Genomic DNA, 13,474 nt, shown 5'->3' with positions numbered 1-13,474 from the left:
GAATTTTAAATTCTACTTTTCTATTTTATAAATTTTTAAAATTGCATATGCCTACTTGTTTTGAGGTAATATTAATTTTCTTTATTAGTTGCCTTGAATATAGGTTTTTGAATGAAATACATTAAGCTTAGAAATTTGATACAGTTATGCTTTTGTTCATAGTGGAATTACATGTCATGCATTTTTAAAGTCCTCAAAATATTAAGAACAACTTAGGAGGTAAAATGGAATCATCAGTAACTTGAGATCCATAAAGTAAAATGATTTGTAACAGTTCAAGGTGAACATTTTAATGCTTTGACGTTAGCGTTATAAAAAGCTTTATGGAGTTCATTTCAGTAGTGTTGCTGAATTTCCTTTTCTTACAGAGATAACTTGGAATGGTTAGCCAGAGCCACTAACTGGGCAAAATTTACAGCCACGGCCAGTTTGGGTGTAATTCATAAGGTAATATATACTGATCACTGTGAGCAGGCATCAGAACAGAAGCAATTTTCCTGGAGTTAAGAAAAAAACTAAAGTTTACTATAATTCATTGACAGGTACATTTTGTTAAATTGGGTCAGTCCTCATACAGGGAAGGATAAAGTAAAGAAGAAATGTGTGTTTGTTTTTTTTATGAAAAGTGGAAGCCTTTTTCCTGTGAAGACTAGCTAAGACATTTCTCAAAATGAATTGAAATAAGTTATTTGCATTGTCTAAGATGAATTTGGGGAACTGTTATAAAACAAGGAGGGGGTGGGAATTGCAGCATTTGTTTCTAACCAGGATGTGACTGGGTCATTTAAAGGCTGTCTTCTTGTGTGAGTGATAAAGTTGCTTAGGAGAGAGTCCCACTTCCCCATTCACTCTGGAGAAAAAGCAATAATCATAGAAAATGTTACATTTTCTTTTCTCTAACTTTCTTTTACTGACACCTTTGTGGTGGCTCAAATTTACAGGGTCATGAGAAGGAGGCATTACAGTTAATGGCAACATATCTTCCCAAGGACACCTCTCCAGGATCAGCCTATCAGGAAGGTGGAGGTCTCTATGCACTAGGTCTCATTCATGCCAATCATGGTGGTGATATAATTGACTATCTGCTTAACCAGCTTAAGAATGCCAGCAATGATGTAAGTATTAGAATGGAAAAATAAATTCCCATTACTTAAGAGTCCAGGGAAACATTAAATTTGCCAAATTATTTCAGTGAATAGAAATTTTGTAGGATTCCCAAACCAGTACTGTTCTCATTGAATCTTTTCTTTCTTTCTTTATTTGGTTGCATGGGTCTTAGTTGTGGCAGGCGGGCTCCTTAGTTGTGGCTCGTGGGCTCCTTAGTTGTGGCTCGTGGACTCCTTAGTTATGGCTGGCCAGCTCCTTAGTTGCGGCATGCATGTGGGATCTAGTTCCCTGACCAGGTATCGAACCCAGGCCCCCTGCATTGGGAGCATGGAGTCTTAACCACTGTACCACCAGGGAAGTCCTTAGAATCTTTTCTTTTGAAGGTAGTTTCCTCTCCTTCTCTATAAGCTAAAATTGTGCTTCTCAGTCCTTTAAACCTTGTGTGTGAGGAGCAAAATAAAGTACCAGATATTTATATTGATAAAATATGTGTTGTATTCCCACACTTCAGAGTCTTGTTATGTTGTATAAGTGACTTTAGTGATCATTTAGCCTAATTCTATTATTTTTCAGGAAACTAAAGCCCAAAGAAATTGCATGTACTCTTTTGGGAATCAGAATTCTTGCTTGTTTGAACTTCGATGGTTTTTTAAATGTAACTCTTTTGGAAAAACTTACTAAGCAGCCCTGTTCTTTTTTTAAGGAACCTTGACACATAGGATTTTAGACTTTTAACTTTTATGTTAGTCTCTTTCAGAAGGTTATCGGGAGAGTAGCTAAGTGAGCCAGAAAATTCTGTCCTACTTCAGTGAAAAGACTGAGGCCAGTAGGAAGGTCTTTCTCAGCTAATAAACCCCCTATCCACAAATCATATAGTTTATACATATCTCTACCTCATTTCCTCTGTTGGTCTCAGGTAAAAATTTTCTTGTCAGATAAAACTTTTTGGTTACCAGCAATAAAACCCTCTGCTTAAACAAGGAGTTTATTGGAAGTAGCTTATTTAATTAAAGGAAAAGCTGATGAACCAGTTCTCACAAAGGTTAAGCACAGGGCAGTTCTAGGAATCTAGATAACAAGAACTAATAGGATCATCTCTTCAGGGCACTACTGTCAGGATGAATGAACTTGAAATGTTTTTGGTCCTTGGGTCATTCCACCTAAGAAAGATTAAAATTCCAGAGGAGCATCTGGTTGGCCTGTCTTGGGTCACAGGCCCACACTTCCGCTAGGGGAAGATGGGAGCTTATTTTAAGTGATGGTTCCACCAAGACTCGAACCAGTGGGGAGGAATATTCCCCAAGCAGGAGTGGGGTGCTGTCACCAATAAAAGGATACTGTACATTCAAAACTAACAGATCACCACAAAAGTGTTCTTCAAATAAAGACTAACTTTTGGTCTTGACACCATTTTCTCCCACTTTCTTCATAACCATGAAGTTATGAAGAAACTTTTTTCTCCTTTATCTTCAGTTTCCTTCTATGCTGCCTCCCTCAGTCCACAAGCATCTTCAGGTCTCATCTATCCTAAAAAAATCTTTCCTCACCACTTGCTTCTCCCTTTTAGTTGTTGTCATCTTTCTCCTCCCCTTCTCATGTGAATTTATTAAAAGAGAGCTGTACTGTCTCCACTTTCATTTTTTTCATTTCCTTTTCAACTCACTATTATTTTGCATCAGCAAGCAGCATTCTTTTGAAACTGAAATTGGTGAGGTTACCACTGGCCCTCTGTATCCTTTGATCATACTTCCTAGGCCAGCTGCTTTCCATGCCTAATATCACAACGTATTTTGAAATTAGAATGAAAGTTGGATTTTAAGTGCAGTGTACCAAATAAATGGAGCCCATCCTTTTTCTCTAGATTGTTCGACATGGTGGCAGTCTGGGCCTTGGTTTGGCTGCCATGGGGACTGCACGCCAGGATGTGTATGATTTGCTAAAAACAAACCTTTATCAGGATGATGCTGTGACAGGTAAGTGATTCTTTCCAAAGATAACAAACTCTAGGATTAATTAATGTAACTGTAATATTTGTTTTCTACCTATATTTTGTGGTCTCTTAAAAATCTAATGGATTTCTCTATTTGTAGAGAATTCTTTTTAGGAAGTATAGGAATAGATTTCTCTATTTGCCCCATTTATCAAACTCATTTTATAAAAATATGTTTTGTGATATATAGGCTTTTTAAAATGGTATGTCTTGTGTGTATGTCTGTATAACTGACTTTTGCAAATAGAAGTTTATTAGAGTGATCTGCTTGTATCCTGAGGCTGTCTCTACTGCTAGGTGATAATGTAGAAAAAATATTGCCATAATGTCTCCTTTGAAATCTCTGTAGGATTTGGTAGTGTATCCTATCAAGATGTAAAAGGAAAATAGCTGTAAATATATGGATATACTTCCACATAAACTATTCTTTATGTCTGATGACTTGAAACAATGCTCTCAGAAGCTAATGGTTGTTTTGATAGTTGATGCTAATAGTTAGCAGTTCTAATAGGATATGTTTTATTTACTTTACATACATAACTCTTACTCTTTAATGTTTTGCTTTTCACTCACTAGGGGAAGCAGCTGGCCTGGCCCTAGGTTTGGTTATGTTGGGCTCTAAAAATGCCCAGGCTATTGAGGACATGGTTGGCTATGCACAGGAAACTCAACATGAGAAGATTCTACGTGGTCTTGCAGTTGGCATAGCATTAGTGATGTACGGGAGGATGGAAGAGGCTGATGCTCTCATTGAATCTCTCTGCCGTGATAAGGTCACATATTATTCATCCTTTTTTCCCTGCATTTCCTCACCCTCCGGTTATTATATCCCGCATTTACAGAAACACTTAACCTTTACTGGAAATTGTCTTTCTTCCTATCAGAACTCTTAGGCACATTTGTTGATAAAACTTCTCAAAAGATATATAAAGCCTTATAGAATTTAGGAAAGAAAAACACTGATTAAAAGAGGTGAGCAGGGCTAATTTGAGAATTTTAAATTTAATCAAGACTTCAGTGATTTTCAAATAAGCAGATTTAGAAAAGTTCTTTAGAAATATATAAGTTGATTTCTTTTAGAAATAATGTTTTGGGGATGATTTCATAATCATTTAATAGGACATAAAGTTTACTTCATTGTTTTTTCATCAGAAAACAGTGCCAATCTATACTTATTTATTTGGGTGAGATTTTTTTCCTTTGCCTTTTGTTTTGTTTTTACAATGGTATTGTATATGGTAGGTAGTCAGTGGTAAACAGTACTGTCCTCTGTAATCTGATAAAAACATCCACTGCTATAGTTTATTGATAAAACTAATTATTTTGCTCACCTATCAGACTACATATCTCTTCCACTCAGTGCTCAGTTGCCAAGAATTAAGTGGTAAGGTAAAAGCAAGTTAGAATGTAGAATTAGAAGCAAGCTTCTTTGTTGTCTGACAAATGGAAGTTGAGAATCATAGGGCAGTGAGTGTTGGTATTGGGCTTGAGTTTATACTTTTATAAAGTGTGAGGCAGCATGGGCATGTTGCACAGAATATTGGGAATTAGAAGCAGTTAACTACTACCATATTAGAGTCTTTTAATTCTCCATTTGTGTAGAGAACTGCCAACCACAAAATGGTGCTCCTTGAGTTCATTTCTTACCTAAAACCAGCTCCCCTGATGGATGAAACTAAGCCTGTAGAAGTTACTATCTGAAATAAGTTGATGATTGACATTGAATTATTTCTTAGGATCCAATTCTTCGACGATCTGGAATGTATACCGTGGCCATGGCTTATTGTGGTTCAGGTAACAACAAAGCTATTCGCCGCCTGCTACACGTTGCTGTAAGTACTCTGACCTTTCTTGGATAGACATGGGAGAGAAAGTTTGCAGACGGACACTAAATGTGCTGATGACTGCACACCCACACCACATAACTATCACCAGCGGCCCCAGGTTCAGATTCTCATTCATGGAGCACAGTCAGCCATAACCTAGCGCCAGGTTCACTTAGCTTTTCAGAAGGATACAGGAAAGGATGACAGTGTGTCTATTTGAATGAAAGTCCTTAAAGTCATTTAGGAGCAACTTCTGAAACTCTATTCCAAGGGGCACCCTCATTTATAAGGGACAGGACCATGTGAATGGATCCAGGAACTTGGACATACACTAGAACACAGCAGGGAATGACACTGAGTCTTTGGCATCATTGAGCTTAATGGAATACATTGAGCTTAGGGAATACAGATGCCAGAACAAATTAATACGAGTGTAATGAGAGTTACAACACAGAAAACTCAAACTGCATATCAGCTGCTTCCTTTGAGGAACATGATATGTCTTCCCGTCTGCAAATAAATTGTAAAGCATTCGTCTAGGACTTCAACACACCTCAGGAGAATTGTTCCTGGGTATTTCATATTTATTGTTATGATTGTGTATGGAATTTCCTCCCATTACATTTTCTGCCAGGTTATTATTGGTGTAAAACAAAAGCTATTGATTTTTTTAGATTTATTTTGTAAACTGGACACCTTATTAAACTCTTTTATTGTGTTTTAAAAAAAAAAAGACCATGTGAATGTGTGCAGCCACCTGAGGGTAGGGAAATCTAATGAACAATAGGAACGACTTCTTTTTCCAGCCTGTGAAGTTAGCTTCCAGGTACCCCTAAGGGACATGCTCTATGACAAGAGACACGTTGCACAGGAAAGCCAATGCCCATGTTTTCCAACAGGCTTTTTCCACTCAGAGTCACCCAATCCAGGTACAGTTTTTCAGTGATACATAATGTTGCCTGATAACACAGTGGACGTTCCATATGTCTTAACCCAGTAGGTTTCTACCATCTTGGTGCTGGGAGATGGTAGACCCAAGGTCATCTTCCCATGCAGAAAGGGTTTAGAGCTGTTATTATTTCTTTCTTCCTAGAGATATTCACATGACACAGTATTTATTAATAATTTATTATTTATCAGTGCAGCATGTGGTTTGTTATAGATGGTTGTATTTTGCTTGAGTTTAGGACATACAGTTTTGAAAACAACATTGAAGGAATGGTTAGATTTTCAACGTGGCCCACAAAAGCTATGGTAGAGCTGAAGTAGTTTAGAAGTAGCCCTGCATCTTAAACTTCACCAAACTATAAAGGCTTCTAAGCCTTGAAATGAAGAAATTCTCAGATGAATTTTTCTTAATTGGGGTAAGACATTCTAATAGAGGAATACAGTAGTCCCCACCCTTACCCACGGGGTATATGTTCCAAGACGCCCAGGGGATGCCTGAAACCACGGCTAGTACATATACTGTGTTTTTTCATATACATACATACATATGTAATAAAGTTTAACTGTAATAAAGTTTAACTTATGAATTAGGCACAGTAAGAGAATACCTGAATTGCAGCATCACTACTCCTGTGCTTTGGGGCCATTATTAGGTAAAATAAAGATTATTTGAATATAAGCACTGCAATACCTCATCGATCTGATAACTGAGAGAGCTACTGTGTGACTAGTGTGTGGATAGCATATACAACTGAGATACACCGAACAAAGGGATGATTTACATCCCAGGCGGGACAGAGTGGGATGGTGTGAGATTTCATTAGAATACTCAGAATGACATGCAATTTAAAACTTATGAATTGTTTATTTCTGGAATTTTCCATTTAATATTCAGACCACAGTTGACTGTGGGTAACTGAAACTGCTGAAAGTGAAACCGTGGATTAGGGAGGTGGTTTCGGTAATATGCTAATGAGATCTAGTTTACATTTAAATGATGTGGGCCTCTCATATCAGTTTATTCTAGTAATGTAATGAATGTAGTAATAGGATGCATGTAGTATAATGTAATTATCCTTTAAATTTTTTCCTAGGTAAGTGATGTTAATGACGATGTCAGGAGGGCAGCAGTAGAATCACTTGGGTTCATTCTCTTCAGGTAATAATTTCTAACTTCTGATTCTATTTATATTCCATTTCTATTTGTAGTTAGTAATTAAACAGAAACTAAATATCTGAGGAAGTATGTCTAGGTTCAGAGTGAGGACCATATAACATTAAAGGTAGTACTGTTCCTCTGAAAAAGAAGCCAGTATGTTTTGAGAGTCTGAGATGCTCTTTGAGAAGCAGTAGTCCTCTTCCCATGTATATTGGTAATTCAAAAGGGATGCTATCTCTCACACAGACTTGTAGAGTTCTTGAAGCTCTTTAATGAGAGTGAAAGGTATTAGGTTTTGTTTAAATGCAAAGGAGTGGAAAATGTGCAGATTTGGAGATGCCCTTGGCATTATAGTATGGTTGTGATTTAGAGGACACACTCTGAAACCAATCTGCCAGGATTGAATCTTGGCCCTGTCACTTACTAGCTGAGTGACTTTGGGCTTGTTACTTAGCGTCTTTGAACTTCGAATTCCTAAGGGTATAGTAATAGTACCTAAGACTGTTTTTTGACAGTTAAGTGAATTAATATGTCTAAAGCCCTTCGAACTGTATCTGGCACTAGTAAGTGCTATTCAAGTGTGTATGAGTAGTGGCAGTTGCGATAGTTGTGGTAGATGAAGTAGTACTTCTTACAGTAGTTCTTCTCTCCAATTTCATGTACACTGTTTCTTTTCGCTAAGGTACTTTATCTTAAAATGCAACATAGGAAAATAAAAAGTATTCCTTTCAGCTCGTTTTTGGGCACTGCTTATTAGAGTTTACTTGTGGTGAAATTACACAGTAAAATAAGTTCTGAAGGTGCATGTAAGATGAGTTTCATGTACTTTTCATCTTTGGTATAGATTGTATATATTTTTTCTCCAACGAATATTTACTCAACATCCACTGTGAACTGGTTAGAGGACCTTCTCTAAGATGCAAGATAGGAAATTAACCATTTACTGCAGGCACTAAATATTTTTTTCCTATTGTGGATAAAAATGTTGAATAAAACAGCAAAGCACACATCCATATAGCATGTTAATAGGTTTCTCCTTACACCAGTCAGTTTTGTTGAATGAGGTTGTTCAAAAAAATACTAATCTTTACTGTATTACCTCTAACCTCATTTGTCTAACTTGTTCACAGAGAGACTAGAGAACTTTCACTAAATCCTAAAGTCATAGTATTTATACAGATCTACTAGTCTGGTACCTCTAAAACAGATTATGTGGTTAATTGGTTATTATTGTTTTTAGTAAATTCATAGAAGTATCACGTGTTCATTGATTCCTTTTCTGAGATCTGATAAAACCTATTTGTGTTAAGCCATCCACATTTTTTCAAAAGATCTACAGCAGGCTCCATAGTTTAAATTTCTTGAGTCCTGTCTCTTTTTGAACACTGGAATATTTAGCCACGTACAGTCCTTTTGTATCTTTGCCATTTTCTGTTTTTGCTCAGATTTGTCAACAGTGGTTCTACAATTATATTCACAAGTTCTGTTTCAGGGAAGTGATTCATTTAGCTTAGAGACTTGAACTCATTTAAGGCACCCAGTCTCTTCACCTGTTTTGCATTTTGATCAGTCTTAACAACATTACTTTCTATCTTTCTGGTCTAAAAAGCATTCTCCTGAAACAAAAGATGGAAGCAGAATAGAAGTTGAATAGTTCTGTTTCCTTCCTGTCATCTTTGGCATATCGTTCTAGCCAACCTGTGATGCTAACCTTTCCTTAATTTTGTTCTAGAGTTTAGACACAATTGAAAACCAAAAACAAATGGTTAATTTGTTTTTTTAAATTTTTTTTTAAAATTCTTATTGGAAACCTAGGTAATTTGTATATGGAAGGAGGTTTTTTTTTAAATTCTTATTGGAAACCTAGGTAATTTGTATATGGAAAATATATTCTTCTAGGTGTGCCCTTAGTAACTATTGGCCTGTATAAAGAATCCTGCTCATCATGGTCTCTTCCTTTGTTTTATCTATTCATTGTCGGCTACTAACTGTTCCTGTTAGTCACTTTATATTTTATATCATATAAATCAGTCACCTAGTGTGTGTATTCTGCCACACAGGAAGTTGAGCTTTCGTGAAAACTGTTTTTCTTCCATTTTTAACCTGACAGTGCTTTGCTCTCTAATTATCAAAATTCATTTCTGCCCTTGTGTTTACTGTAGCTTACACATGTGCTCAGTTCCCAGTTTCAGCAGCAGATGTCTTCCATGAGCTGCTTTTAGGCTTTGCTAAGATCTCTACTACCTAGGATACTCAGATCCAGCTAATGAGTTGTTTTTGTGCTCATTATTTCTAAGGGACCATTCAGAGTTCTGTTGCTGTTGTTTTCTTTTTTCTTCATAATATGATTCTTATAAGAGGTAGAAACTGGAAAAGACTTTACAGGTAACTTTGTCTAAAACTTCATGGATGAAGAAAATTAAATGTTATCAGCTTGTCTAAGGAGTTGCAGTTAAAACCAAGTTCTCTAATTTTAGATTGTTGTCAATTCCCTGGAGTGATTTGTTTTTTTTTTTTTTTTTTTTTGCGGTATGCGGGCCTCTCACTGTTGTGGCCTCTCCCATTGCGGAGCACAGACTCTGGACGCGCAGGCTCAGCGGCCACGGCTCACGGGTCCAGCCGCTCCGCAACATGTGGGATCTTCCCGGACCGGGGCACGAACCCGTGTCCCCTGCATCAGCAGGCGGACTCTCAACCACTGCACCACCAGGGAAGCCTTGGAGTGATAACTTTTTTTTTTTTTTTTTTTTTTTTTTTTTTATGCGTTACGCGGGCCTCTCACTGTTGTGGCCTCTCCCGTTGCGGAGGACAGGCTCCGGACGCGCAGGCTCAGCGGCCATGGCTCACGGGCCCAGCCGCTCCGCGGCATGTGGGATCTTCCCAGACCGGGGCACGAACCCGTGTCCCCTGCATCGGCAGGCGGACTCCCAACCACTGCGCCACCAGGGAAGCCCAGTGATAACTTTTAAAGGTGAAAAAAACCTTAGAAATAAAACAGTATTCCCATTTTTTTTTTTTTTTTTTTTTTTTTTTTTTGCGGTACACAGGCCTCTCACCGCTGTGGCTTCGCCCGTTGCGGAGCACAGGCTCCGGACGCGCAGGCTCAGCGGCCATGGCTCACGGGCCCAGCCACTCCGCGGCACGTGGGATCTTCCCGTACCGGGGCACGAACCCGTGTCCCCTGCATCGGCAGGCGGACTCTCAACCACTGCGCCACCAAGGGAAGCCCCCCATTTTTTTTGAAGAGAAGAAAATTGAATTCCAAAATTGTTAACAAAACTTCCTGTTGTCATAGAGCTGAATGGTAGAACAGAAATTCAAAACAAGTCTCAGGATAGACCAATGCTTTCTCTACCATGCCTTTCCTTCAGAGCACCTTCTTTCTGAGTGGCTGTGATAGAACGTTTTTATTCTCAAATTTCCTTATTAAGTTTAATATTTGGAAAGTTTCTGTACTGTATCCTAAGAATTAGTAAATGTTTTCTGATGTGTCATTGGTTGCTTTCTTAGTGTGCTCCATTTTATCATTTCTTCCCTTTTAAATGTCACTTTTAAAATAACCACAGACATTTGGGCCCCTTGAATTGTGTTTTAAGGATTTATTTCTTCTTAATTTTTAAAACTTCTTTTAAAGTGTACTTATTGGACACAAATACTGAAAACATATCAGTAAACACATATTTGTACTTCAGCAACTAAGGTGAAATTGTCTTTGTAGGAAACTAAAAATTTTCATGTGTAGGGCTTCCCTGGTGGCGCAGTGGTTGAGAGTCCGCCTGCTGATGCAGGGGACACGGGTTCATGCCCCGGTCCGGGAAGATCCCATATGCCGTGGCCGCTGAGCCTGCGCGTCTGGAGCCTGTGCTCTGCAACGGGAGAGGCCACAACAGTGAGAGGCCCGCGTACTGCAAAAAAAAAAAAGAATTTCATGTATATTATCTCCTTTATTCTTAGGATAGTCCAGGGAGTTGTAGTGTTTTCACTGTTTCTTTCTACTGGTATTTGTGGGTTATATGTTCATAATCTGTATGATAAAAATAGAAAATTAAATTGAAAAACATTCTTGCCAAGTTGAAATGAACCTAGTGTATTTTTAATCCAGTAGATAGGTGATTCGTGGGTCCATTGTTAATAGTCTAGTCAGCAGATTTATTGTCACAACTCTGTACAGTACTGTGCTTGGCATTGACTGAAAACTCAGTTGGAATTGAACAGAATCTGAATTATTTCATCTTCACATTGGAAAGGAAAATGAAGAAAGAGGCTAATAGAAGTATTAGTTTTTATATACTTGTTAAAATTAAGTTGCTATAATGGTGAACAAGGTGATGACCTGATATAGGCCTTTCTTAAAATTAGATAGGGCTTCCCTGGTGGCGCAGTGGTTGAGAGTCCGCTTGCCGATGCAGGGGACACGGGTTTGTGCCCCAGTCCGGGAAGATCCCACATGCCGCGGAGCGGCTGGGCCCGTGAGCCGTGGCCACTGAGCCTGCGCGTCCGGAGCTTGTGCTCCACAACGGGAGAGGCTACAACAGTGAGAGGCCCACATACCGCAAAAAAAAAAAAAAAAAATTAATCTTTGATATCCGTGATCATCTTTGCTATGACTTAAGCTTACAATATAACACTAAATATTTCTCAATTTATACATTAATTTACTTGCAGATATGGATGGATCTCTCAAGATCAGTGGGAGATTCTTGGTGCAGATACTTTTTAGACCACAAAAAATGGTTTCTTGAATAGAAATATGTTGCATCATCATAGATCCTTAGCATTTGAAGGAACCCTAGCAATCGAATAGTTACCACCAAATCCGTAAATTATCTTTACAATATCTCCATTCACAATTCTGTATCAATTTGATACATATTCTCTGTGTGCTGTTTTCTGTTTCTGCCTCAGTGTTTGGATGCTGTAACTTCCTTTAGTTTTGTTTTTTTAATTCTTCCTTCTATCTGCATCTTTGTTTTCCCCTCGCATTCAATTAACAATAATAATGGGGCTTCTCTGGTGGCGCAGTGGTTGAGAGTCCGCCTGCCGATGCAGGGGACACGAGTTCGTGCCCCGGTCCGGGAAGATCCCACATGCCACGGAGCGGCTGGGCCCATGAGCCATGGCCACTGAGCCTGCGCTTCCGGAGCCTGTGCTCTGCAGTGGGAGAGACCACAACAGTGAGAGGCCCGCGTACCGCAAGAAATAAATAAATAAATACGGAGTAGAGTGAAAAAAATTTTTTTCAAAATTATTCTTCTAAATAGGTACAATCTATTCCTTTTCTTTGAAGGTAGGACTATTAAAGAGAGTCCCTTTGTTGCCATAGTGGTGGTTAACTTCGAGATTTGCTTTTAAATATAGATTTCCTTAAAATGTTTTAGAATAGAAATATCAGTTATGTATCAAAATGCTAAAAATTTTGTGCTGTGTGGTACTTTTTCAGGAATAGTTTATATTGGAGTTGTATTTCTTTTTCTAGAACCTTCTGGAAATACTAGAATGATCTCAACTAGCTCTCAGCTAACTGTAAGCAAGGAATTTTTTTTCAGGAATTGAAGCTGAACAGCTTAAAGGTCTTATAGTTAATTTTGTGGGTGTGCATATGTTTAAGCACATACACAAATTTGAAGTCAGTATAGAGCATGTGGGAAGATATTCCTTCTAATCTAGATTGTCTAGGGATAGAGCTTTGCCAGTGAGATTGCCATCTCTAGTATTTAAATTTTCTGAAACAATTTTATATGCCATCAGATACCTAAGACACAGTTTGGAATACTGTTGGAGTGATATCTGAAAACTTAATCTCTGACCTGGCAAGAATGTAAGTCTTAACATACGCCAAACACTTCATATTAGAGACTGGAACCAAAATAGATAAGAATGACTTTTTTTTTTTTTTAAGGAATGTAAATTATTTTGCCTCTTATTCGAGATAACCCATCCCTTTTTTTTTTTAACATCTTTATTGGAGTATAATTGCTTTACAGTGCTGTGTTAGTCTCTGCTGTATAACAAAGTGAATCAGCTATACATATACCTATATCCCCATATCTCCTCCCTCTTGTGTCTCCCTCCCACCCTCCCTATCCCACCCCTCTAGGTGGACACAAAGCACCGAGCTGATCTCCCTGTGCTGTGTGGCTGCTTCCCACTAGCTATCTATTTTACATTTGGTAGTGTATATATGTCCATGCCACTCTCTCACTTCATCCCAGCTTACCCTTCCCCCTTCCTGTGTCCTCAAGTCCATTCTCTATGTCTGCGTCTTTATTCCTGTCCTGCCCCTAGGTTCTTCAGAGCCATTTTTTTTTTAGATTCCATATATATGTATTAGCATATGGTATTTGTTTTTCTCTTTCTGACTTACTTCACTCTGTATGACAGTCTCTAGGTCCATTCACCTCACTACAAATAACTCAGTTTTGTTTCTTTTTATGGCTGAGTAAT

General features: G+C 38.2%; 1 protein-coding gene across 2 annotated transcripts in view; it reads left to right on the top strand.

Moving 5' to 3' along the window:
• PSMD1 (proteasome 26S subunit, non-ATPase 1) overlaps positions 1 to 13,474 on the top strand; it is a 106,070-nt gene that overhangs the window by 19,468 nt on the left and 73,128 nt on the right. For both annotated transcript variants that reach the window (XM_032637193.1, XM_032637192.1), the window contains 6 exons: positions 369 to 447; positions 942 to 1,115; positions 2,969 to 3,080; positions 3,674 to 3,870; positions 4,834 to 4,929; positions 6,966 to 7,030. In XM_032637193.1, the coding sequence (XP_032493084.1) occupies positions 369 to 447; positions 942 to 1,115; positions 2,969 to 3,080; positions 3,674 to 3,870; positions 4,834 to 4,929; positions 6,966 to 7,030 (723 nt within the window). The remainder of the gene's footprint in view (positions 1 to 368; positions 448 to 941; positions 1,116 to 2,968; positions 3,081 to 3,673; positions 3,871 to 4,833; positions 4,930 to 6,965; positions 7,031 to 13,474) is intronic.

This window comes from Phocoena sinus, chromosome 7 (assembly GCF_008692025.1).
Source record: "Phocoena sinus isolate mPhoSin1 chromosome 7, mPhoSin1.pri, whole genome shotgun sequence".
Classification (NCBI taxonomy): domain Eukaryota; kingdom Metazoa; phylum Chordata; class Mammalia; order Artiodactyla; family Phocoenidae; genus Phocoena; species Phocoena sinus.
This window is presented reverse-complemented; position numbering and strand designations above follow the sequence as displayed.